Genomic DNA, 27,171 nt, shown 5'->3' with positions numbered 1-27,171 from the left:
AGGACCCTGAAGTCGGGCAAAGGGCTTTGGGGCAGGAAGAGTGAGTGTCAGGCGGGAATGTGACCAGGGCAGGCTTCCTGGAGGAGGTGGGGCCTGGGCTGTGCAGAGTTCAGGCTGTCTGCATGGGAGCTGGCTGCCCGTTACACGAGGCTGCGGAGTTCCCTGTTGGTCCTCTCTCTGCCCCATGAGCTCCTGCACATCACGACCCCACTGAGATGCCACCTCCTCTGGAAGGCCTTCCTGAATTCCCTCTGATCATGCTCCCCTAGGCCCTTTGCTTGTTGTTCAGTTGCTAAATTGTGTCCGACTCTTTGCAACCCCATGGACTACAGCACTCCAGGCTTCCCTGTCCTTCACTATCTCCCGGAGTTTGCTCAAACTTATGTCTATTGTCTCAGCGATGCCATCTAACCATCTCATCCTCTGTCACTCTCTTCTCCTCCTGCCTTCAATCTTTCTCAGCATCAGGGTCTTTTCCAATGAGTCAGCTCCACATCAGGTGGCTAAAGTATTGGAGCTTCAACTTCAGCGTCAGTTCTTCCAATGAATAATCAGGGTTGATTTCCTTTAGGACTGACTGGTTTGATCTCCTTTCTGTCTGAGGGACTCTCAAGAGTCTTCTCTAACACCACAATTTGACAGCAGTTCTTTGGCACTCAGCCTTCTTTATGGTCCAGCTCTCACATCCATACATGACTCCTGGAAAAACCATAGCTTTGACCATATGGACTTCTGTCGGCAAGGTGATGTCTCTGCTTTTTAATATGCTGTCCAAGTTTGTAATAGCTTTTCTTCCAAGGAGCAAATGTCTTTTAAGTTCATGGTTGCAGTCACCATCCACAGTGATTTTGGAGCCCAAGAGAAAATCTATCACTGCTTCCACTTTTTCCCCTTCTATTTGCCATGAAGTGATGGGGCCAGATGCCATTTTAGTTTTTGGAACATTGAGTTTTAAGTCAGTGTTTTCACTCTCATCAAGGAGCGCTTCAGTTTGTCCTCACTTTCTGCCATTAGAACGGTATCATCTGCATATCTGAGGTGGTTGACATTTCTCCTGGAAATCTTGATTCCAGCTTGTGATCCATCTAGCCCAGGATTTCACATGGTGTACTCTGCATATAAGTTAAATAAACGGGGTGACAATCTAAAGCTTTGACATACTCCTTTCCCAGTTTTGAACCAGTCGTTTGTTCCATGTAAAGTTCTGACTGTTGCTTCTTGACCCACATTCAGGTTTCTCAGGAGACAGGTGAGGTGGTCTGGTATTCAAAATGTCCCACACGCCAACTTGGGGATGGCCCTCTGTTGTCGGTGATGGAGAATCATTGAGTAGAGGATCAGACTGGTTCAGTTTGGGTTTGGCTGCAAGGTGCAGAGTCGATCTGGGGGGCAACTGGGAGGCAGCAGATGGTCAGGAGCTGCAGGGGTCCCAGTGAGCAAGGCTGAGAGTGCACCACGGTCAGTGGCAGCCAATGGAGAGGAGACAGATTTCTGACACTCACAGGAGGCAGCCTTCTTGCTCGGGATTTGGTAACAAGATGGATGTAGGGGGTGAGAAGGGACTCAGACTGACCCTGACATTCAGGGCCTCCCGCCACCTTCCCGCCTGCCTGTTTCTCCTTGCATTCACCGCTCCCTCGGCCACCAGCAGAGAGGCCCAGCCTCCCAGGCAGGTGCAGCCCGACCAGGTGAGTTCCTGCCCCAGCTTCATCCAGCTCTCCCCTTCATGGAAGCCTTGTCTCCCCCAGGCGGCCTTGACGGAGAGCTCCCGCTTGAAGGAGCAGCTGACGATGCTGCAGCTGAAGAAAGACCTGCTGGGCAGCATCTTCGGCCAGGAGAGAGCCACAGCCCTGCTGGAGGAGGTGGCGACTTCCGTGAGGGACAGAGACTTGCTGCACAACCGCCTTCTGCAGAGGAAGAGCAAACTGCAGGTGAGTCCCATCTTGGCCCTCCGCTCAGCCCTCCTGCAGGCACAGCCCTGTATCCTGACCCCAGCCCTGCCACTCACCACCGCGTGGCCCTGGGCATATCCTTTGTTCCATACAACCTCAGAGCCCTCATCTATATCATCTGGGTAGGATTATGGTGGGATCCTTCTCATTTGTCTGCCTCCTGCCTCTGCCCCCAAATCCCATTCTATACTCATCAAATCAAATTGTCTTCTGCAGAGATCTGGGGGGCAGTTAGATGGGAAGATGCAGAGAAAAACACTTGTAAACTTTAAAGCAGCAGAGAGCTGGAAGCTATTTTTGTTGTTATTGTTGTTAAGTTGCTCAGTTGTGTCTGACTCTTGCAACCCCATGGACTGCAGCACACCAGGCTTCCCTGTCCTTCACCAACACCTGGAGCTTGCTCAAACTGACGTCCATTGAGTCAGTGGTGCCATCCCACCATCTCATCCTGTTTCCTGCCCTCAATCTTTCCCAGCATCAGGGTCTTTTCCAGTGAGTCGGCTCTTTGCATCAGGTGGCCAAAGTGTCGGACAGTTTCTCCTTTTAGGTAACAATTATTTGCTAAGCATCTGAGAATGATGATAGTGACAAAGCGATATCTCTAGGACACTGACCAGAGGCCAGGCACCTGCGAAAAGCCCCACATCCATGGTCTGACTTATTCAACGGAGCAGACATTTAGCATACATTTTAGGGTCTGCAAGGCCTGTGATCTCTGTTGCAGCTTCTGAACTCTGCTGGTGTAGCAAGAAATCAACTGTAAATGAATGGGCTTGATTGCATGTCAATACAACCTTATTTACAAGCACTGGCCTCTGGTGGGACTTGGGGTATGTGATAGGAGATGCAGTTTGCCAGCACCTATTCTAGAAGCAGAACAATTGTTAGGTGATTACACAACGATCCTCACAGAGGGGCATCAGATCCTCTCAAGGACTCCAGGAAGGCTTCCTGGAAGGGGTGGTTCCTGAGTGAGTAGGAGCCGGACAGGAGAAGACTGGAGAAAAAGCAGCCCGTCTGTGAGTGTCAGGCTGTGCCACAGGGAGACCGAGGGGAAGGCTGAGCTGTGTGCTGCCTGTTGTGTCTCCGCAGAGCTTACTTGCTCAGCACAAAGATTTCGGGGCGACTTTCGAGCCTTTGCAGAAAAAGCTCTCAGACCTCCAAATCCGGGTCCAAGCTGAGAATGGGCTTCGGCGGGACCTTCCTGAGAAACAGGCCCAGCTTCTGAGGTTGCAGGTAAGAGTCTGACCCGAGTCACCTCCACTCAGATGTTCAGCTGTGCCGGAGCAGCCCCCTTGCAGTCATAGCGGCCAGCCAAGCGGCAGTCAGCCCAAGCCAGAGACTGTGATCCCTCTCTGGCCCCTGAGATCTGACCTTTCATCTCAGCTGAGTTTCTGCTGGTATGCCTGATGGTTCCTGGCCTGCCTCCAAATGACTGATACTTGAGCCCAACAAAATGAGAAGTTTTTTGCTTACTCTGTGGTCCTAAAGTCTAACATGAATATTTGCTTCTAAAGTTGCTTTGCTAACTGTTCCTAATGAGGCCAGAGGCCTTCAGTTAAATAAGTGATTTGAGGATTAAGAATAAATATTTTAAAACACAGGGACTGTAGGTAGGCTGATCACTAATCATTGTTGGCTGGGTGAGGAGCTGGCTGGTTTTTAAAATGCACGTGAAACAACAGTTATCTTTTTAAAACCCAGGCGCAGCTCTTACAAAACTGGGAGTGTTCTTTGGAAGGTATTAAAAAGGATGCATTTGGGGGCTTTAAAACTAAAGCTAAGATGCGATTCTCCGTAAGAAGAGATGGTCGTCAAGTAGGAGTCCAGATATGAGTCTGTTCCCCAGCGATGCCTTCTGGTCTTTAGCAGTTTATTTTCATGGTGTCGCAGAATATTTTCATCTCATTTTTAAAATTCTCACCAGTCCTAAGAGTGGGCCCATCAGACAGCCATACGGTGTGGCCGATGGAGTTGGGGACTCCTAGCATCCCTGAACTCTCCCAGTCTTTTGCATTCAGGGTCCCCACCCTGATCAGCTTCCATGAGAAGAAGGAGAAAGGATGCTCCACTCATTCCTTCCTCTACTGCAGGGGCTGCAGGAGGAGGGGATGGACCTGGGGTCTCAGGTGGAGGCCATGAGGCCCCTCTTCCAGGGGAACCCTAACCACCAGCACAAAATGGACCAGCTTTCCGCTGCCCACCAGGCCCTGCAGAGGTCTCTGGAGGTAAGGGGCCAGCAGAGGGTCTGTGTTAACAGAGGCCAGGTCCCTGGAATCTGTCCGCCCCTCCTAAGGACTTTCTCCCTCTTTTCTTCCGTCGTTCCTTCCAACCCTTCTTTTTCTTTCTCCCTTCCTTTCATCCCTTCCTCATTCGTTCATGATTGAGCGCCTCCTGTATGCCAGGCAGGATGCTGGGTCCTGAGGATGGAGGAGCAGGACAGCAGGACAGCGAGCCCCCCGCCTTCCTGGGGTTTAAGTGCCGGTGGGTAGATGCACAATGAGTCAGCAACAAGTTAAACATACGATTCCACATGTCAAACATACGCATCCACAAATGAAACATACAATTCCGCACATGCCAGGAGACCAGAGCACGGAGCAGGCCGCACCCACGCAGGAGCCCCCGTCGTGTTTGCTGCGTTCATCATGCCAGGTTGCAAGTTGGGTCCCGGTGGCCGTGAGCTCTGTCTGCGGCGCCCTCTAGTGGCCACCCGGATCCTTCTTGTGTCTGTGCTGGACTGATGTCCCTTTAACGGTGGGACCCCAAGGTGGTCTGGAGAGTGAGATGGCTCCTTCAAAACTGTCCTGAGCACAAGCTGAAATGTCTGTCCCAGCCCTACCCTGACAACACTGATTCAAGTGAAGTCCTGGGTCTGCATTTGTAACAAGAGCCCCAGGTGTGCAAAGCCAGCTCTCAGGCATCCACAGCTCAGGAAAGTGTTTAGTTTAAGGCAGGATTTCTCACCCTTCCGAACCCTGTGTGTCCTATTTTAATAACAAGTATTTCTGGCATCGTCTTTGCAATCTTGAAATTCATAGATAGTACAAATTACCCACATGATTTACAAATTTAATATAATGCTTTTTCTATCATCAAAAAGAGAAATAAAAGCAAATTATAAGAAAATAATATCTTAATGCTGCTGCTGCTGCTGCTAAGTCTCTTCAGTCTTGTCTGACTCTGTGCGACCCCATAGACGGCAGCCCATCGGGCTCCCCCGTCCCTGTGATTCTCCAGGCAAGAACACTGGAGTGGGTTGCCATGTCCTTCTCCAATGCATGAAAGTGAAGAGTGAAAGTGAAGTCAATCAGTCATGTCTGACTCTTAGCGACCCCATGGACTGCAGCCTACCAGGCTCCTCTGTCCATGGGGTTTTCCAGGCAAGAGTACTGTAATGGGGTGCCATTGCCTTCTCCGTAATATCTTAATAATAACCTATAATGGAAAAAGACTCTGAAAAAGTAAATGTATATATACAGACATCTGTATAGATGTATACATATTTATATTGATAGAAATTTAACAAAATCACATTGCTGTACACCTGAAACATTGTAAATCAATTATTGTTGTTGTTCAGCCGCTCAGTTACTCAGTTGTAGTCAACTCTTTGCGACCCCATGGACTGCAGCATGCGGGCTACCCTATCCTCCACTATCTCCTGGAGTTTGCTCAAACTCATGTCTATTAAGTCAGTGATGCCATCCAACCATCTCATCCTCTGTTGCCTCCTTCTCCTCCTGCCCTCAACCTTTCCCAGCATCAGGGTCTTTTCCAACGAGTCAGCTCTTCACATCAGGTGGCCAAAGTACTGGAGCTTCAGCTTCGGCATCAGTCCTCCCAGTGAATAGTCAGGGTTGATTTCCTATTCAACTATATGAAAAAATAAAATAATGCTTTTCAATAAAGTAAGTGCTTCTAGATGGCCAAAGACACAGGCGGCGACCAGAATACACCCGCTCTCTTCAGCCGCAAAGTGCCGTTCGCGCCTGTTGTGCTACATGCAGGGGTGAAGTGGTTGTGCCGCACAGATGCCTGTGTTCGGCTTTAGTAGGCACCGACTGATGGTCTTCCCAAGTGGTTGTACCAGTTTACACCCCACACTGGTGGTGGATGAGAGCACCCATCGCCCACACCCTCACCCAGACTTGATACTTCCCATGAAAGCAGAACAGGCTTAGAGGCACTTTAAAACAGACTTGGTCTTTCTGGGGTCAATTTCTTGCACTGTGCAGAAAACATCAACCTCTCATGGGTGGGGAGCCCTGGAAACCATCTCACCCTGGGGTTCTGGCAGGGCTGAGGGTCCTGCAGGGTGGGGTAGCTGAGGGTTTCAGCCGGGTTCCCCTGGGGCTGTTCCACAGGACCTCCTGGAAGGACGCCAGCAGAGCCTGCGGGAACACTGCACCTTCAACCACGAGCTGCTGAAGCTGCGGCATTGGATCTCTGTGATCACACAGAAGCTGGAGGCTCATCGTGGGGACACGGGCCCATGGGACGCCCAGTCCCAGGAGACTGAGGTTGAGGTAAGATGACTCTCCCGACAGAGGTGCTTATTCTCTCCCCTGCATCCCAAAGGCAGGTTCGGGGGCAGAGGGTGGTGAACGGTACTCTCATACCAGGGAGCAGACACCACCCCAGGACTTAACTCTGTGTGTGTGTGTGTCTCCTTTAGAGACTGCTGGCTGAATTCCCGGAGAAGGAAGCCCAGCTGCTTGAGATGGAAGCGCTTGGCCGGCTGGTGATGGAGGCGTCTTCTCTGGAGGGAGCTGCTCTGGTCCAGGGGGAGCTGGAGGAGCTGACCGAGTCATGGAGGGCCTTGAGGCAGCTGGAGGAGAGCCTGCTGAGGTGAGAGGGCCTCCTGGGTTGGAGCCTGGTCTCGGAAAACCCTCCTTCCCAGTAGGGAGAGCTCAGCCGTGTTCTTAGAACAGATGGCTGGGGTTCTGCTGTGTGCCAGGCGTGGTGCCAGGCGCCTCCGGGTATCCCCAGGCAATTCTAAGTAGAGGCAGTAAGAGCAGGGAAGCGTCCCAGCTTAGCCTCCAGCCCCTGCTGGCTGGGGCCTCACCTGCATCGATAGATATATGCCCCTTGATGACAGTTACATGAGTCTTGAGCAGGGAACTGGAAATGCAGGTGCCCTGGGGAGCTTCTGACCAACCTGAAGGACAGGCATGGGCTTGTTAGGACCAGAAGTCACCTCCCTCCCCAGTTCTGTTACTTCTCCTGTGATCTGGGAAGTCCCTATCTTGTCATCACGTTGACTGGGCGGATTTGACTTCTCAGCCTCACCAGAAACCGGCAGCTGCAGAGGATGACAGAAGTGGATTCAGGGAAGAAAATGATTTTCACCAACAACATCCCAAAGACTGGGTTTCTCATCCTCCCCACGGATCTTACTTCCCGGCATCGCCGTCAGGTAAGTCCATCTCATGGGCTTCTGAGGAGGGCCCAGATCCGAGTCAGTTGATGGTGGGAAGGTGTCACCAGCAAAGCCCCCTCCCCATCTGGGGCCACATGCTCAGCTCAGGACTGGGCCCTGTCCTGTCTTGGGTGAGTCTGCCCAGTGGTGACACAAGAGTGCCCTGTGCCACTGGGCAGAGGGACTCTGGGACCCCAGACCCAGTGTCTGCACTGAGGAAGGTCCTGGGCATCTCCAGGGCAGGCAGGCCCTCACCCTCAAAAAATCCGACTGCTTCCCTTGCAGGGAAGAGAGTGTCAGAGTGTGAAGCTTCCTAGCAGCACTAGACTGCAAACTAAAAGTACTCAAGATAGGTGTTTTTGGTGCCCTGATGGCTCAGATGGTAAACAATCTGCCTGCACTGCAGAAGACCCGAGTTTGATCCCTAGGTTGGAAAGACTCCCTAGAGAAGGGAATGGTAACCCACTCTAATATTCTTGCCTGGAGAATCCCATGGACTAGAGGAGCCTGGCGGGCTCCAGTCTGTGGGGTCGCAAAGAATTGGACACGACTGAACAACTAACACACAACACACACAAACTACATTTTGTAAAAAGAACGAACCTCACTATATCATATCATCCATTTCTCTCCTTGACAGGCTTTAAAAAACAGAACCACAGTGAGAAGAAATTCATCCCTTGTTCTGCAAAGACAGTACACTAATTCATTCATTCTTCCCTTCCTTCTTGCATTTCCCCATCCAGAAAGCTCTTACTGAGTCTTTCTGTGTTCTGAGAACTGTGTTTGGAGCTGGGACACAGCTGTAAATAAAACAGAGATACATTCAACCCTCAGAGAACGTAGCATCCAGCACAGAGCTTTTCAGATTGTCATGTGCATCCAGATCGTACCAAAATGCAGATTCTGATTCAGTAGGTCTGGACTGGGACTCCTCACCCTGCATTTCTACAAGCTTCCAGGAGATGCTAAGCCTGCTAGGCTTTGGAGCACATTTTGAGAAGCAGGGAAGCAGGAACCGCAAAGCAATAGAATAAGGGTTTACAGAACACGTGGTTCATGGAGGCAGAAGACCCAGGGGCCACAGCAGCCAGCTGCAGAGTGAAGGACTTGGGGTAGCGAAGCCCTCCCCGGAGAGATGGAAATGAGATGTCCAGGGCTCCTCACAGCTGAGTGGGAGTCAAGGAGAGGCAGAACGGAGTGTGTTCCATGCAGACGAGACTGTGCACGCAGGGACCCGAGGGAGATGGCACTAGCGCCGGGTGCTGGATGTCTGTGGGCCCTGGCTCAGACGATGGGGCAGGCCTCATGAGCCGCAGAGCCAGGCAGGGCCAGAATTGAGGCTCTCCGGCCGCATTGAGTATGAGAAGCCACTCAGCTGTGTAAGTGATGCTGTGACTGAGAGGACTTGTGTTTTATTTATTTATTATTTTTACTTTTGTTTTCTAATTGTCGTCTTCACTGGGTCTTTGTTGCAGTGCATGGGCTCTTCATTGCCATGCACGGGCTTTCTCTAGTTGTGGCAAGCAGGGGCAACTCTTCGCTGCAGGGCACGGGTTTCACACTGAGGCAGCTTCTCTTGTTGCAGAGCACAGGCTCCAGGGCATGCGGGCTTCAGTGGTTGTAGCATGTGGGTTCAGTAGTTGTAGCTTGCGGGCTGTAGAGCAGAGGCTCTAGTAGGTGTGGTTCATGACTTAGTTGCCCTGCGGCGTATGTGATCTGAGTTCCCAGACTAGCGATCGAACCTGGATCCCCTGAATTGACAGGTGGATTCTTAACCACTGGACCGCCAGGGAAGTCCCTGGACTTGCATCTTAGACAGATCACTCTGGCCACCTAACTTGAAGAGGGACAAAAGTGGCAGAAGGTGATCACATTGTAGATGTCCTGATAAGGGGTGATGCTGGAAGCCTTCAGGAGACCAAAGAGGTGGCAATGAGGAATGTTCTTGGTCCCTAATCATGTCTACATTGAGTAGAGATGCTTTCCTCATCCCCTCGCCCCCCAGGTGCCTCTTATCTCCCTCTGGGCATCCTCATCCCCCACCCTCTGCTTGGATGGAATTCCCAGGATACACGGCCAGCGGGCTGCTTTCAGAAATTCTGATGCTTTGACCATGCTGTGCCTTCCTGCAGGCAGGTCTGCTCCAGGGGCAAGGAGGCAGCCATGAGGATTATTCCCAGTCCCTGAGGAACTTTGAGGACTGGTTGCAGGAGGAAAATTCCAAGCTGGTTAGGATCATTGCCATGAAAACTGCCACCGCCGAGGACTTGAGGACCAGAGCAACAAAGCTACAGGTTTGTGCCCAAGGAACAGCCCATTTTTTCAGAGGATTTGCCCCCCAAAGATGTGTTCGCTGCCAGAGAGTTCTCACCAAAAAAAAAAAAAAAAAAGAGCACACACCTAGCTTATGAGCTGTTATGGCTTATGTATAAATAATATATATATTTTTAAGATTATTTATTTACGGCTGTGCGTGGGCCTTCTCCATCTGCAGCGAGTGAGGGCTGCTCTCCAGTTGCTGTGCCCGGGCTTCTCATTGCGGTGGTCTCTCTTGTGGAGCGGGGGCTCTAGGTGTGCAGGCTTCAGTGGTTGCAGCACTCGAGCTCAGTTGTTGTGGCTCACAGGCTTAGTTGCTCCGCACCATGTGGAATCTTCCCAGACCAGGGATCGAACCTGTGTCCCCTGCATTGGCAGGTGGTTTCTTATCTACTGTACCACCAGGGAAGTCGTAAATAATAGTTTAAAAATGTTTTTGCTTCCAGTATTATGGGAAAACCATCCATCCATTCATTCAAGCCTCCTGCTGTATTGCCCAACTTGGAAAATATCACCACTAATCACAACTCTTCTAATCAGTTCACTCTTGCTATGTAACAAGCCATTCCAACAGTTTGTAGCTTAAAAGAACAGCTGTTTGTTTAACTCACGATTCTGAAGATTGGCAGTTTACTCTGAGGTCCGCTGGGCAATGCTTCTGATCTTGGCTGGGCTCCCTGATTTATAGACCAGCAGGGTGGCTATACTACTGGAGGTTGGTGGGCTATTCTAGATGAGCGTGGGATGGACCACACATCTCTTATCCTCCTATGGGATAGCCCGGACTTCCCAGAGCAGGGGCAGGTCTGAGAGAGTGAGTGGGAACATGCAGGCCTTTTCAGGCCAAGGCTAGGAACTGGCACATCACTTCTCCTGCATTCTGTTGGACAAAGAAAGTCACAATGCCAGCTCAGATTCAGGGAGAGAGAAAACAGATTTCACTTCTTGATGGGAAGACCATATTGCAAGACCATATTGCAAAGGGCATGGATATAGCAGGGGGGTAGAAAGACAGTCCTTCTACCACAAATCTCTCTCCTCCACTCCCACGTCGAATTAGTCACCAAGTCCTTCTTGATTCCACCTCTTGGGTTCGTTGTTTCTGTTTCCCCTCACTACCACTGTCTTCATCTAGACATTTATCATTTTTTATCTTGACCTTGACAGTAGCCTCCAAGCTGGCCTCCCTCATTCTTTTTGGGTTCCCATCTCAGTAATGACTCATTCTGTAGCCAGAGTGACCCTTCAGAATCCTAAAGATGACCTTGTCCCAGTAATGAAAACTTTTTAGGATAGAGTTCAACTTCCCAAGTTTATCATCCACAGCCTTTCTCAATCAGACCCCAATCTACCTCTCTTTTTCCTAATTTTTTCTGAAATTTACCTTAATACCTTAGAGTTTGGTTTTATTTTTATTTTTCTTGCTTGAGATTCATCTGGATTCTTGAATCTGTGGCCTGGGATCTTTCTGGAAAATTCTGCAACATTATCTCTCAAAATATGGCCTCTGCCTTTTCCCCTATTTCCTCACCTTCTGAGATGCCTTTTAAACATATGCGCTTTCTTCTCACTAAGTGTTTCACTGTGTCTTGTGTACTTTTTCATCCTTTTGCTTTTTTATATTACTTTCTGAATACTTTTTTCTAACTCATCTTCCACTTGACTAATCCTCTCTTTAGCTGTATCTCATTTGCTATTTCACATGTTTATTAAGTTCTTAGCTTTTAATATTTCATTTATTATTCCTAGAAATTCTCCTTGGTGCTTTTTAAAATCTGCTTTGCCACTTTTCACAGCTTTTGGGGCCTTGCTGAAAATTTTCAGTTTGTCTTTTAATTCTTTCAACACAGTAAACAAAGTTGGTTTAGCAAGTGTGTCTGATAATTTCGGTATCTCAAGTCAAGACTGTTTCTGTTGTGTATTGTCTCTGCCTCTTCCTCATTAATTCATTAATTTTATTTGCATTTGGCTGCACTGGGACTTTGTTGCTGTGGCTGGGCTCTCTCTAGTTACGGTGAGTAGAGGCTGCTCTTAGCTGTGGGGTGAGGGCTCCTCACTGAGGTGGCTTCTCTTGTTGCAGAACAAGGCTCTAAGCACATGGGCCTCAGAAGGTGTAGCAAGTGGGTTCAGTAGGTGAATCACATGGGCCCTAGAGCTCGGGCTCAGTAGCTGTGCCATACGGGCTGAGCTGGTCCAGGGCATGTGGGACCTTCCTGGACTAGGGATAGAGCCTACTTCCCCCGCATTGTCAGGCACATTCTTAACCACTGGACCTCCAGGGAAGTCCCAGTTTCCGCCTCTTCTCGGAGTCTTATATCTGTGTGTGACTGCTTCGATTGTGTGCTGGATATTGTGTTTGACAAATAGGTGCGAGAATAATTTGAGATTAAGAATAATCTTTCCTTCAAAGAGGATTTTGTTTGCAATAGCCAGGCCAGTGGGGGCTTTTATCAATCTAGAACCACTGAATCCAATTTCAAAACTTGAAGCTCTCTGGACTCCTGAGATGACTTGGCACTGGCCTGCAAATCCAAATAAGGTGTGGGTTTACTTCCTATTCACCTTTAGGGGCTTCTGCTAAAGGCAGCAGTTTTTCAGAGTCTCCACTTCTGTAGGGCGCAGACTTTGACTTCTGTCTCCTGAATCCTGCAAGGCTGCCAGAAGCATAGATCTGTTTCACAACTGTTTTTTCCAGATTAACAAATATCCTAAGTGCAAGAGGAGGTCTGAGCACTGGGCTTACTTCTCTGCATCTTAACCTTTCGCATGTCTTGCCTCACTCTTTTTGTTGTTGTTGTTAACTCTTTGATGCCTTCAGTTCAATTCAGTTCAGTTCAGTCGCTCAGTCGTGTCCGACTCTTTGTGACCCATGGACTGCTGCACGCCAGGCCTCCCTGTCCACTGATGCCTTAAGAATGTTTTTAACGTTTTGTCCTCAGTGGGAGCTTTGGTCCCAGCTACCTAGCTCTCCCTGTCTACCTCCTACCTCATATTCAGCCACTCCTCTCATCCCCTGCCACCACCACCCAGCCCCAGGCGTATCAGAGATGACTTGCAGTTCCCCGGGTTACGCGTCTTTGTTCTTGTAGAGTCCGCACTCTCGAGGGCTCTGAGAAGCTAAGCTGTGTGCCTGTATCATGCAGCTGGTGGGATGGGACAGATACTGGATGCCAAGCCAGAATTTAAACTCAGGCTCTTGAACTTAGAACCCAGATCGTATCCTCACATGGCACTACCTCCCAGAAGTCCTGAGGATAAAAGATGCCATCCGGGGCAGGGACACAGTACTGTATTCTGATAGAAAAATCTGCCCTGTCCCAACCTCACTCTGCCAGGATTGAAAATGCCAATAGAAAGACATATTCAATAATGGTAGCTTTTTATAAAAAACAAACAAACCAATTTTAATTTTATATTGGGGTTTAGCTGATTAACAATGTTGTGGTAGTTTCAGGTAAACAGGAAGAGACTCAGCCATACATACACATGTATCCATCTCCCCGAAACTCCCCTCCCATCCAGGCGGCCACATTACACTGAGCAGAGCTCCATGTGCTGTACAGGAGGTCCTTGTGGATTATCCATTTTAAATATAGCAGTGCGTGTATGTCTATCCCAAATTCCCGAATTATCCCTTCCCCTTATCCTTCCCCCTAGCACCAAGTTTGTTCTTCAAGTCTGTGAGTCTCTCTCTGTTTTGTAAGTTCTTTTGACTCATTTCTTTTTTTAGATTCCACACATAAGGGAAGTCATATGGTATTTCTCCTTCTCTGTCTGACTGACTTCGCTCAGTATGTCAATCTCTGCTTCCATCCATGTTGCTACAAATGACATTATTTCATAATTTTTAATGACTGAGTCATATTACATCGTATGTATGTACCATATCTTCTCTATCCATTCCTCTGTCGATGAACAATGGTAGCTTTTATAATGATGATAACTCTTATGTCAAGCCCTCTGGAGAACTTGGTTCTAGAATGCCAGAGGGCTTCCCTGGTGGCTCAGTGGGTAAAGAATCTGCCTGCAATGCAGGAGATCTGGGTTTGATTCCTGGGTTGGGAAGATCCCCTGGAGAAGGGAACAGCTACCCACTTCAGTATTCTGGCCTGGAGAATTCCATGGACAGAGCAGCCGGGCGGGCTACAGTCCATGGAGTCACAGTGTCGGAAGTGACTGAGCGACTTTCGCTTTCCCTAGTCATACATAGTGTAAATCTATGTCGTACTTATAATCGAATGCCAGAGCTAGAAGTGACCATGGACGTCAGCACGGCAGCTCCTCTTTCAGGCAGAAGTCCATTCTGCAACACTGAATGCAATTCCTGGCCTTGGCTTCCATTTATTTGCACAATGAGATTCTCTCTTTATGTGTTCTGTTGGCTGCCCCCGCAAATGGAACTTGATTGGCTCCTCCTTACCAACGAGGTGGGGCCTCCTCAGCCATTTGGAAGGTGCACGTGACCCTGTCTTTTCCCTCTAGGAACTGGAGGCTCGAATACCAGAAGGTCAGCATCTCTTCGAAAACCTCCTTCGTCTCAGGCCAGCCAGCGAGTCCTCGGACGAGCTAGAGGATCTACGCTACCGATGGATGCTGTACAAGTCCAAGCTCAAGGACTCCAGCCACCTGCTGGTAGGTGCTAAGGCTGCACAGGTCCCAGGCCCCGGGGAGACATAGCTCAGTCTGCATCCACTCCACCCCATACCTCAACAGACCGGACCGAGGGGGTCATTCAGGGAGAGGTGATGGAGACTCGTGGGTCCTAGGCACTTGACGTGCAATTTGTCATTTGGCCATTCTGCCGCCCAGTGAGGCTGAGTTCCAAGAACGACAGCTTTGCTCTACCAGCCTGAAACCTCTGTGTACATCATCCCAGTTCAGTGCTCACAGCAGCCGTCCACCAGATTGATTGCATCTCCAATTGCCAGAAGGGGGATGAGGCTATGAGGAGTTAAAAACTCACCCGAGTTCACCCGGATAGCCAGGGACAGAGCCAGCATCAAACACACCTTGATGGAGGCATCACACAGGGAACACTGGAGTTGGGGCCAGGACCCCTGGGATCTAGGCCGCCTCCTCCACTGACCTGCTTGTGACATTGAGGAAGCACCTCCCCCTGGGGGACCCCGTGCATGCTGTCGCTTCACTAGTGTCCAACTCTTTGCAACCCCGTGGACTGTAGCCCACCAGGCTCCTCTGTCCATGGGATTCTCCAGGCAAGGATACTGGAGTGGGTTGCCATGCCCATCTCCAGGGAGTGTTCCCAACCCGGGGATTGAACCCACGTCTCTTATGTCTCCTGCATTGGCAGGTGGGTTCTTTGCCACTAGTGCCACCTGGGAAGCCCCCTAGGGGCCCACCGTCTCACACAAAACAATAACACCTAGACTAGTAGTAGCCTTTATTAAATGCTATATCCTCATTCAGTTCAGTTCATTTCAGTTCAGTTCAGTCGCTCAGTTGTATCCAACTCTTTGTGACCCCATGAGTCGCAGCACGCCAGGCCTCCCTGTCCATCACCAACTCCCGGAGTTCACTCAGACTCACGTTCATCGAGTCAGTGATGCCATCCAGCAATCTCATCCTCTGTAGTCCCCTTCTCCTCCTGCCCCCAATCCCTCCCATCATCAGAGTCTTTTCCAATGAGCCAACTCTTTGCATGAGGTGGCCAAAGTACTGGACTTTCAGCTTTAGCATCATTCCTTCCAAAGAAATCCCAGGGCTGATCTCCTTCAGAATGGACTGGTTGGCTCTCCTTGCAGTCCAAGGGCCTCTCAAGAGTCTTCTCCAACACCACAGTTCAAAAGCATCAATTCTCTGGCACTCAGCCTTCTTCACAGTCCAACTCTCACATCCATACGTGACCACAGGAAAAACCATAGCCTTGACTAGACGGACCTTTGTTGGCAAAGTAATGTCTCTGCTTTTGAATATGCTATCTATATTCCATTAGGAATATATCTATATCTTCATTACAGCCCTATAAAGGAGGTACTGTTATTATCCCCTGAGAACTGATAGGGAAACTGAGGCATGGAGGTTAGTCCAAGGAAAGAGTGGTTGGGATGGCCACTGAGGGCCCTTTAAGCCTGCCGACCCCAGACTCCAAGCTTTGGGGCTCCAGCTCTGCCGGCCCTGAAAGCAGCCGCGTCAGCCACTAGGTGTCAGCCCAGCCCCAGCCAGGTCCGTGCGCCCGTGGCCTTGGCCCAGGCCTTCCCAGACAGGATCCCACCTGGGCCCCAAGTGCGTTAAAAAGCTCATTAAATTGAATCACCTGCTGGTTCAGCCTGTCCAGATGACCAGAAGTTTTAAAGAAACATTCCCCTGACAAAATGAATATTCCATTACAGGCTCTGCTGGGATTTAAGTTTCACTCACTTAACTTCTTTTTTTTTTTTTCCTTTCCCCTTTTCCTCTCCTTCCCTAAAATAACAGACGCAGAGTCCTCTAGGGGAGCCGACTGGATTCCGAAAGGTACGGTGTCTGCCGTCTGCTCCACACGGGTAGAGGGCAGGGCATCTGGAGGGTTGGTGGGCCTGGGATGCTGGGGCAGGACCCCTGGGCTTTCTGGAAGGTTCCATGAGAAAGGCTCCTGGAGACTCGGTTCTGGGCTGCCCTGTGGTGGTCCCGGGGGGTCCTTGTTCTGCAGGACGCACAGTGTGTACTCAGCTGAGACAGGACGCGGGGGTGTGAGCAAGGACACTGTTTGTGATTATGCTGTGACAACAGGCGTAAATCGGGCCGGCCCACGGAGACCTGGGCCACTCCAGGGCATTGGACCTCGCGGCCGCCTGAGTAGTGGACGAGCATCTGGGGTCCATGGGGACTGAAAGAGGAAGGGGGCTGTGCCAGTCATGTTCGACCAACCAGTGTCTCCAACTGCCAGCCTCTGAGAAGTGCTCAGAGCCTCTCCCTGGGGGCTTGCTGGCCAGAGCCATGGCAGTAAGAGCTGTACTTACAGAAATAATGAGGAATAATGATTGTTACTATAAATGCTGCGTGTTGACCATCCACTCTGTGCCAGGAACTGTGCCAGATCGTGCCTAGGGCGTTTCACGTCACCGTCCCCCAGACATCCAACAGGCATCATTACCACCACCCTAGGCATGAATGAAGCAAGGAATGGCAAGACTTCAGTGACGTGTTCGCTGGAGGCACACGGCTCCTGAGCGGTCTCTGCCTCAGACGCTAAGCCCACTCTTGCCCTTCCACACGGTGCCTTGGAGAAGGCATCCCTGGGCCTGCGGCTCTCCCCACTTGTGGAAAGGTCCAGTGTACATCGGCGTCCCTGGCACCACCTTTTCTGGGAGCAGGCTTGCTTTGAAGGAGTTCCGGTTTGAGATTGTATTTGAGAGCTTTCGGACGCACTGGGTCTTGGTTGCTGTGTGTGGGCTTTCTCTAGTTGCGGCAGGCGGGGGCTGCTTTCGAGTGGCGGTGTGTGGGCTTCTCATTGCAGTGGCGTCTCTTGTTCCAGATGGACTCTAGGTGCCTGGGCTTCAGGACTCACAGCGCGTAGGCTCTGTAGTTGGGGTGCGTGGGCTTAGTTGCTCTGCAGCACGTGGGATCTTCCCGGACGAGGAATGGAACCCATGTCCCCTGCATTGGCACCGTTTCTTATCCCCTGGACTACGAGGGAAGCCCTCTAAGAGCGAGCTTGTTGTCCTGCTGAGCACTGGCTCATGATGACATAAGCCTCCGGCGTGCTCTGCTCCCGAGAGCCCTGGGGCCTCGAGATCTCTAGGGCCATCAAGTCTGTGTTCCCAGGGGCTCTGCCCACCCAGACGTCTTGGTCTCCAGCTGGTGTTCATGTCTCCATCTGCAGTATCGTGTGTGTCCCCAGGACTGGACGGGGCAGTCACCAGACCAACGCTGTGCTCTGGGCCTGGCGTCCCCCAGTTTTGTGGCCTTGGGCAAGTTGCTTTGACTCCGGGGACTTTCTTTCCCTATCTGTAAAATGGAACTGTCAACGCTGACTTTATTGACTTCATGAATGAATTTTGAAGATCATGTGAACTGTTGTTCTTTCTTGAGAGGAGAGCCTGAAGCCCAGTTTCCCCTAGAAGAGCAAAGGGCTTCTCGTGAAGTAGGGGAGTGCATCAGGAAGACTGGGCCTCCACACAGCCCAGCCTGTGAGCCTGGTGGCACCTGAGGGCCCAGGGCCAGGTGCCAGGCTGCCTCCAGCCCCTGCCCTTTAAGTCCCGCTCTGGTTGGGAGCCCCCGTCTAAGGAGCTCCCAGGCCAGAGTTCAGGGGGAGTTGTTTCTGGGTCCCCTGGTGTTTCTGAGTCGGGGCTTGATTGGCTGGCTGACACCAGCCCTCCAGGGCAGGCTCCTGTCCCTGGCAGCCTGTCACCGGGTTCATATGGAGTGTTCACAGCTCTGTGTTCATTGGCTGTCTCCTCGGTCACTGACTCACTTCACAGATGTTTGCTGAGCTCTGACTTTGTACCAAGCACTGATGCAAGTACCTGGGGTAGATTACCAGAGAAAGGCCTGCCAGGGTAGGCTGTGCATGCCAGCGGGATGGGCGGGGTGGAGAGGGGAATGGGAGAAAGGCTCTCCCCACAGCTGGTGTTGCCCAGCACAATAGCACGTTTCTGGCCAGGGAATGTCCGAGTACAGCAGTGGCTTGTGGTCTTTACAGCTACAGGTGTGTTTGTTTTTTTTAAAATAATTTAATTTATTTATTTTTGGCTATGCTAGGTCTTCATTACTGTGCAGACTACTCTCTAGTTGCTGTGTGCAGGCTTCTCATTGCAGGGGCTTTTCTTGTTGCAAAGTACAGACTCTAGGGCACACAGGCTCAGTAGTGGTGGTGCATGGGCTTAGTTGCCCAGCGGCACATGGGATCTTCCCCAATCAGGAATCGAACCTGTGTATCCTGCATTGGCAGGCGGGTTCTTTTATCCCTGGACCACCAGGGAAGCCGCAGATGCAGGGTTGATCTTATCTATCGTCAGGAAGCAACAGTTAGAACTGGACATGGAACAACAGACTGGTTCCAAATAGGAAAAGGAGTTCGTCAAGGCTGTATATTGTCACCCTGCTTATTTAACTTATATGCAGAGTACATCATGAGAAATGCTGGGCTGGAAGAAACACAAGCTGGAATCAAGATTGCCGGGAGAAATATCAATAACCTCAGATATGCAGATGACACCACCCTTATGGCAGAAAGTGAAGAGGAACTCAAAAGCCTCTTGATGAAAGTGAAAGTGGAGAGTGAAAAAGTTGGCTTAAAGCTCAACATTCAGAAAACGAAGATCATGGCATCCAGTCCCACCACTTCATGGGAAATAGATGGGGAAACAGTGGAAACAGTGTCAGACTTTATTTTTCTGGGCTCCAAAATCACTACAGATGGTGACTGCAGCCATGAAATTAAAAGACGCTTACTCCTTGGAAGGGAAGTTATGACCAACCTAGATAGCATATTCAAAAGCAGAGACATTACTTTGCCAACAAAGGTTCATCTAGTCAAGGCTATGATTTTTCCTGTGGTCATGTATGGATGTGAGAGTTGGACTGTGAAGAAGGCTGAGCGCCGAAGAATTGATGCTTTTGAACTGTGGTGTTGGCGAAGACTCTTGAGAGTCCCTTGGACTGCAAGGAGAGCCAACCAGTCCATTCTGAAGGAGATCAGCCCTGGGATTTCTTTGGAAGGAATGACGCTAAAGCTGAAAGTCCAGTACTTTGGCCACCTCATGCAAAGAGTTGACTCATTGGAAAAGACTCTGATGCTGGGAGGGATTGGGGGCAGGAGGAGAAGGGGACGACAGAGGATGAGATGGCTGGATGGCATCACTGACTCAATGGACGTGAGTCTGAGTGAAATCCAGGAGTTGGTGATGGACAGGGAGGCCTGGTGTGCTGCGATTCATGGGGTCGCAAAGAGTCTGACACGACTGAGCGACTGATCTGATCTGATCTGATAGCTGGCAGATGTTGGACTCCATTTTGTGGGATATGCAAAGCAGGCAGGCTCTAAATGGCCCCCAAATGTGCTTATTTGGCTACATTTAAAATCAAACGGATGTGTGAAAGTTTTGAGTTTGGTGCTGGCTGGCTTTTGAGCTCTTGGGTCTCAGCTCCCTGTGAAGAAGCAAACAACCCCAGAGGCCAATATTCAGAGGCCATCTGGGGCCCCTTTATATCACAGCTTGTTTAAGCACAGATTTCTGGGTTCCACCCCCAGAGTTTCTGATGCATCAGGTCTGGGGTGCCCCGAGGATCTGCGTTTCCAGCAAGGTCCCAGGTGATGCTGCTGCTGCCCTCGCAGGGGCCAGACTTGGAGAACCGTTGCTTTATGTTCTCGATTTGCATCCGGGATCCACCATTAGTGTGTGTTCCCCTTCGCAAGGCTCTTAACCATGGTCTTCCAATGAATGAAATGCAGGTCCTCAGAACTAAGTTCTTATAAACCAGAAGTTTCTGAATTGCTTCGTACATGAGGACCTGGATGCTAGCAGACAATGTTCTGCTTCTCTTTCAGACGGAAGACGGCTAATGCCCCTTCTGGGAGTGGAGATTGATGGGGGTGGGGGTGGAATCCTCCCCTTGGTGCGGTTCTCACGTTGTTTGCCGGGTGGGGTGTGCATACGCGTGTGTGAGGGTATGCACACATGTGCAGGTGTGCACAGATGCACGCAGGTCTGACAGGTAGAAACTAGACACTGTCTTCTGGTCTTGTAATCTTGCCAACTTAAAAACATTTCATATATTATTTTTAGTCCAAAGGGAAGGGGGAAAAAAAAACCTGCTCCAAAGCTAATTATTTATGAGCCGTCGGCCCTCCACACTTTTTTTTTCTCTCCACACCCCAAGCCACTGAAAGCTCCAGCTACGTCAGTGGCTTCAGCCTGCTTGTTTATATAAACAGAATAATTAAGATTTATTAAACTTGCAGCTGCCTACGCACTTGCCAGCTTCGTGCCACCGGATATGTCTGCCTGCAGCTTTCAGACACATGAAAGGTCAATTGCTTTTTGAGTTGTGACTGGGCTGTGAGTCAACTGAATTCCTGCCTTGGTGCAGGGGAGCGGTCCTACCTGAGGGAGCCTTCGAGTTGAGGAGCGGATGCGCCAGTGTTTGCGTTTACCGGGGTGAACTAAGCAGGCCCATGTGCAGGCGTGGAGGGCAGATGCCACTAAGCATGCCGTGCTGTGGACTCTGGGAGGTGGGTCCAGATGGGAGAGACCGGACAGCGACATTTTCTCCACTTGCCCGTATTTCACAGATTTTAAGACTCATGGTTTTCCCACGTTTTCACATCTTTGGAGTTGCCACTGTTAGTCACTCAGTCGTGTCCGAGTCTTTGTGACCCCGTGGACTGTAGCCCACCAGGCTCCTCTGTCCATGGCATTCTCCAGGCAAGAGTACTGGAGTGGGTCAAGGGACCTTCCTGACCTAGGGATCGAACTGGGTCTTCCGCATTGCAAGTGGGTTCTTTACCATCTGAGCCACCAGGGAAGCCTTTCCTATTACGGTCCAGTAAGAACTGGAATTTGCCTTCCTCTGCCACCCAGAACACTCTCCACCTAAGCTTTCTTTAAATTAAAATCTCTGCGTGAGGGTTGGATTTTGGAGGTTTTTTTTGGCTGCGCCGTGCAGCATGTGGAATCTCAGTTCCCCAACCAGAGATGGCACCCCCGCCCCCTGCAACGGCAGCGGGGCGTCTTAACCACTGGACCACCAAGGACGTCCCACGGGCTGTATTTTGTTTTGTTTTCCTTTGGACCACACCGACTGTGCCGACGACCCAGCTCTGGGAGCTCCGGCCTCCGGTTCAAGTTCTCAGGGCAGAGTTTTGTTTCTCGCCCTTTCCGGGTGCCAGGATAAGACCTAGGATTTCCTTGTTTCCTGTTTCAGTGTGGGGGAGATTAGCCCTCGGTTTCCCTGGCCCTGAAGGTGCAACCCTGCGGTGCCCCCGCCTTATGTGGGGTCTCCAATCAGATGCTCCATCTTCACCGGTGGGTTTTTTCTTTCTTGCTTCTGCTGCTGCTGCTAAGTCGCTTCAGTTGTGTCCGACTCTGTGCGACCCCATAGCCGGCAGCCCACCAGGCTCCCCCATCCCTGGGATTCTCCACTTAGTGGTATATAAAATAATAGTGCTCCTCACAATGAGCCCGGTAGAGCAGATGGAATATTGTAATACCGAATCCAGGAAAGCAACCACTAGGTTTTTTCCATGTTAGGCAATAACTTTCTCTCACAATAGCTACAGTATTGTTATTTTTTAAAAAATATATTTATTTATGCTGGAGAAGACTCTTGAGAGCCCTTGGACAGCAAGGAGATCAAACCAGTCAATCCTAAAGGGAGTCAACCCTGAATATTCGTTGGGAGGACTGATGCTGAAGCTGAAGCTCCAGTACTTTGGCCACCTCATGCGAAGAGCTGACTCATTAGAAAAGACCCTGATGCTGGGAAAGATGGAAGGTGGGCTGGAGGAGAAGGGGACGACAGAGCATGAGATGGTTGGATGGCATCACCTACTCAATGGATACCAGTTTGGGCAATCTCCGGGAGATACTGAAGGACAGGGAAGCCTGGCGTGCTGCAGTCCCTGGGGTCACAAAGAGTCGGACACAACACAGTGACTGAACAACAACAATTTGTTTACGTCTTTGTTGGGTGTCAGTTGCAGTGCACAGGCTTCCCTCTAGTTGAGGTGCTCAAGCTCAGTAGTTGGGGTGCACAGGCTTATTGGTTGCCCCCTGGCATGTGGGATCTTAGTTTCCTGACCAGGGATTGAACCCAAATCCCCTGCACTGGAAGGTGGATTCTTAACCACTGGACCACTAGGGAAGTCCCTGTTATGATGTTTTAAAAATCATCATTATTGGGACTTCCCTTGAGGTCCAGTGGCTAAGACTCTGCACTCCCAGTGCAGAGGTTTGGTCCCTGGTCAGGGAACTAGGTTCCCCATGATGCAGCTAAGATCTGGTGCAGCCAAATAAATTAAAAAATTAAAGAAAAAATCATCATTATTAACTGGAGTTCCTAGTTGACATTAGGGTGCACTGTTTGGGTTGTGTATCCTATGGGTTTTGACAAGTGCGTAGTGACATTGCAGACGAGTGTCACCGCCTTAGGCGTCTCCCCAGAATTTCCTCTTTACGCCTCTGCCCTTCCCCAGAGCCCCTAGCAACCACTGACCTTGTTACTTCTTTCATTCAGCAATATGCACTTGAGTTTCCTCCGTGTCTTTTTGCGGCTAATAGTTCCTTTCCTTTTTCCACTGAATAACATCCCTCTGTGGGGATGTACCATTCAGTCTCTCATAGCCCTTTCCCCTGAGTCCAGGATCCGGTCTGAGATCACACATTACATTCAGTCATCGCACTTCTTTAGTTTCCTCTCCCGAGACCAGTCCTTGGTTTTCCTTGACCTTGACCTTCTCTAGTACAGGCCAGATATTTTATAGAATGTCCCTCAGGTTTGGGGTTTCTGGGGTGTTTCCTTGTTGTGAATTTCTGGAAAGAGTGTTCTAGAAGCGATGCCGTGTTTTTAGTGTATCTTACTGGGAGAGTGCGATTTCGATACACCCACCTCAGGACTGCAGATGCTGACTTGGATCACGTGACTAAGGTGGTAGCTGCAGGGATTTCTCACCATTTCTTTTGTAATTAAAGAGTCCTAACTGCTCAGCGACCCTGGAAATACAACACCTCTTTCTCACACGGTCGCGTCTTCCAGCTTCCCTGGGCCTCTTTCCCTCCCATGACTCACTCCCTGACGGTTCCCTCCTGCCAGCTCTGGTCCCCGACTCTAGGCCTCTCACACTCTCTGATCCATTTCTTGTCCAGGTCCCTCCTTCCAGCTTCAGTCCCAAGGCCCAAACCCGAAGGGCATCAACTTGAGAGACTGCTCAGACTCAGTGTGTATGAAGCTGACCTCACTGTGTTCCCTGCGTCCAGCCAAACCCCGGTCTCCATAAAAGCAAAGCATTATGACCACACAGTCTTCCAAGCTGGATGCCTCTGGATCACCCTGGACCGTCACTGACCTTAGTTCTGTCCTAGACGCAGAAGAGCCTGGATGGTGCATGGATGTCAGATGAGGAAAAATGAGGGAAGGAAAAGCAGGGAAGGGAGCCTTGTGTCCATATATCTCCTGCTGAATGGGGCTCCATTTTCACTTGAGTAATGACAAGAACACCCCTCGCTCCAATTGTTTCACCCAGAGGTTCTTCTCATCGATTAACCAAACTGCCCCAAAAGGCAAGCTCAGATGGCCTCACTGCCATCTGGTCAAAAACCAAGCCATGCGTGCAAACTCAGTTGCTTAGTCATGTCTGACCCTTTGCAACCCCATAGATTATAGCCTGCCAAGCTTCTTTGTCGATGTCCATGGGATTTTCCTAGGTAGGAATACTAGAGTGGGTTGCTGTTTCCACCTCCAGGGGATTGTACTGACCCACCCAAATCTTCTGCATCTCCTGCATTGGCAGGCAGATTCTATGTCACTGTACTTTCTGGGCCTCCCCAAAACCAAGCCAGGGGGCTGGAATAACACAGTTCTGTGGCCTGACCATCACATGCAGAGCTGCCCCGGGGAGGATACAATGTTAACTCAGCCCCACCCAGCCACTACCATTCTGTCCCTGGGTGGGAGCTCTCTGCAGCCTCTGAGCACTCCTGGGAAGTGAGTTTGGGCTCTAACTCAGTGCTTCGGCACTGAGAACATAGTGAAGAAGATATTCAAAGTGTGTAGGTGGAACCCAGCCTGGGATCTGTGATACCCTCAGACTCCCTGGAGCATCAGGGAGATGCCCTTTCTGGGTTCCAGAGGAAACCCAGGGAGGGGAAGCCAGCCAGTTTGAGGCTCTGCATCAGTGAGAGGGACCTTGAGGGACTGAGCTCATCGCTAAGTGAGAGTTAGTGATGGCCACTGGTGGGGCCCATCTTGAATTGCCAGAGAAAAGCTGACCCCTGCCCATCACCTTGAGCTCTTGGCACTGGTCTGGAGGCATCTTTGAGCTGGAGAACGAGGCCCAATCAGCTCCCGGAAAAGACCCTGAAAGCCCAAGTGGTGATGCCACGTGACTTTCACACTCAGGGCCCCAGGTCAGGGTGAAACCAGCTTCAACGGAGGCCCAGGGGGCCTTTGGTCATTGTTGCTGCTGTTTGAAGAGTTCATTCATTCGTGCATTTCTGTCTTTGCTGGATCTGTATTGCTTTGCGTGGGTTTTCTCTAGTTGCGGCAGACGGGGGCTACTGTTCATTGTGGTGCACGTCCTTCTCACTGCAGGGGCTTCTCTTGTTGTGGAGCACAGGCTCTAGGGTGCGGGCTCAGTGGTCGTGGGGCACGGGGTTAGCTACCCCACAGCACGTTGGATCTTCCTGGATCAGGGATCAAACCTGTGTTCCCTGCATTGGCAGGTAGGCGCCTAACCACTGGGCCACCAGGGAAGTCCTTGCTGCTGTTTCTTATGAGAAGTGCCATGTAGGGTGGGAGAAGGAGCCGTGCTGACGATTTGAGCCTGTCCCTGTGACCTTGGGCTGCTTATTTCCCGTGGACTCAGTTTCTTCCTCTGAGAAATGGGCACAGGGTACCTCCAGAGCTGGGCAGCAGCTCAGGAAACCCGCGAGCGTGGAGGTGAGCTGAATGTGGGGCTGGAGCACGCGCGGTGTTGTTCATTAACGTGTGGAGTCCGAATGTTCTGGGGAGCCATCGGGATGGTGTGGACAGTTCACAGACAGGTCAGTGAGCGTGTGCCTGGTCACATCATGGCACTAAGGGAGGAGCAGACAGTCAGACGCCCAGGAAGGGAAAGAGCCTTTTATTTCATTAACTGAGCAGATGTTTACTGAACATTACTGCAGATACAGCAATGAATCAAACTAGTGTAGACCCTGCCTCCAAGGATTGAAGGGGAACACAGACTTTGAAATCAGTAACCCAAAGGAAAGGTGTTGATCCATGAGAATATGTAAAGGGGCTTTTTTTGGTTTAGAGGCAGGGAAGTTCCCTCTGAGGAAGTGACTCACAAATTGAGATTAGAATAAACAGTAGGAGTGAACTAGATGCATTGGAGAAAGAAAGCAAATGGGTCTTCCAGCGGAAAGTATAAGCTTTGCAAAGGCCCTTTGGTCAAAGAATGTGAGGGCCTTTAAGGGACCAAGAAGGGTATTTAGGGAGAGCAGTGTTTTTCTCTCTGATGGGGCCGAGGATCTGGTCCTTGGAACCTGGGTGCAGGGGAAGCTTAGGGGGCTTGTAGAAGCCACCCGTCTTCCCTGGGGCCCATCACTTGGAGGAGGAAAGGAATGAGTGTTTGCCGAGCACCAGCTATGCATGTGAGTGTAGCCTCTGCTGCCTCATTTATCCTTGTGATTCTGGTAGGCAGGTGTCAGGCTCCCTTTGCCTCAGTAGAAGAAGGCTCTGAGGCTCAGAGAGGCTGAGTGACTTGTCCTAGGTCACACAGCTAGGAAGTGACAGGGCCAGGGTTAGAACCCAGGACTCCAAATCGTTTCTTTCCCCCACATCCTTTTTCTTCAATGGCAGAAGATTCAATCACCCTTACTGTGATAAATTCTTCCTGCCAGGATTCCTCAAAACTCTAGAGCCCCAGGTTCATGGGAGATATTGAAGGACTCAGCATTTAATCACCCTCTGTAATATGACCTGTTCCCTCCCCACCACCACATGATGTCGACCCTCTACCTACTTCCACGCCCTAAGCGGTGGGGAACGTCCTGAGGAAGCCCCTTCTCTCTTAGTTTTGTTGTGGTTCAGCTGCTCAGTCGTGTCCATCTCTTTGTGACCCCCTGGATTACAGCATGCCAGGCTTCCCTGTCCTTCACCATCTCCTAGAGTTTGCTCAAACTCACATCCATTGAATCAGTGATGTCATCCAACCATCTCATGCTCTGTCTTCAATCTTTTTCCTCCCGCTTTCAATCTTTCCCAGCACCAGGGTCTTTTCCAATGAGTTGGCTCGTTGCATCAGGCGGCCAAAGTATTGGAGCTTCAGCATCAGTCTTTCCAGTGAATATTCAGGGTTGATTTCCTTTATTTATTTTTGGCTGCATTGGGTCTTAGTTGCAGCCTGCAGGATCCTTTGTTGGCGCACGTGGGCTTCTCTTTAGTTGTGGCACGTGGGCTCCAGAACACGTGGGCTCAGTTGTTGTAGCACATGGGTTTGGTTGTGTGTGAAATCCTAGTTTCCTGACCAGCGACTGAGCCACATCCTGCTGCCTTAGAAGGTAGATCCTAAGCACTGGACCTCCAGGGAAGGTTCGCCCCCTTCTCTCTGTGGATGGTTGTAACTGCACAGAACACACGTAGTACTTTCTATGGGGAAACTCAGGCACAGAGAAGCTCCCAGATCTGCAAAGAGCTGAGACTGTCCATTTCTTTATTGGCTTCTTAGACAGTAGTTCATGCCTATTTATGTGTGTGTCTGTGTGTGTGCATTCACATATGTATTTTCTAAGTATGTGACAATAGTATTAAAATGTGTCTTCTCTTTTAAAGGGG

The 27,171-nt window shown here is 50.4% G+C and overlaps 1 protein-coding gene across 4 annotated transcripts in view; it reads left to right on the top strand.

Annotated features, from left to right (window-relative positions):
- SYNE3 (spectrin repeat containing nuclear envelope family member 3) overlaps window positions 1–27,171 on the top strand; it is a 112,497-nt gene that overhangs the window by 74,520 nt on the left and 10,806 nt on the right. For 3 of the 4 annotated variants that reach the window (XM_019983747.2, XM_070775646.1, XM_070775647.1), the window contains 9 exons: window positions 1,749–1,931; window positions 3,045–3,188; window positions 4,046–4,180; window positions 6,320–6,481; window positions 6,631–6,803; window positions 7,239–7,371; window positions 9,510–9,671; window positions 14,176–14,325; window positions 16,129–16,167. In XM_019983747.2, the coding sequence (XP_019839306.2) occupies window positions 1,749–1,931; window positions 3,045–3,188; window positions 4,046–4,180; window positions 6,320–6,481; window positions 6,631–6,803; window positions 7,239–7,371; window positions 9,510–9,671; window positions 14,176–14,325; window positions 16,129–16,167 (1,281 nt within the window). The remainder of the gene's footprint in view (window positions 1–1,748; window positions 1,932–3,044; window positions 3,189–4,045; window positions 4,181–6,319; window positions 6,482–6,630; window positions 6,804–7,238; window positions 7,372–9,509; window positions 9,672–14,175; window positions 14,326–16,128; window positions 16,168–27,171) is intronic. The other variant, XM_070775645.1, reaches the window with a different exon arrangement.

Source organism: Bos indicus, chromosome 21, assembly GCF_029378745.1.
Source record: "Bos indicus isolate NIAB-ARS_2022 breed Sahiwal x Tharparkar chromosome 21, NIAB-ARS_B.indTharparkar_mat_pri_1.0, whole genome shotgun sequence".
In the NCBI taxonomy this organism is placed as follows: Eukaryota; Metazoa; Chordata; class Mammalia; order Artiodactyla; family Bovidae; genus Bos; species Bos indicus.
The sequence above is the reverse complement of the archived record's forward strand: the minus strand, read 5'-3'. Positions and strand labels throughout refer to the sequence as shown.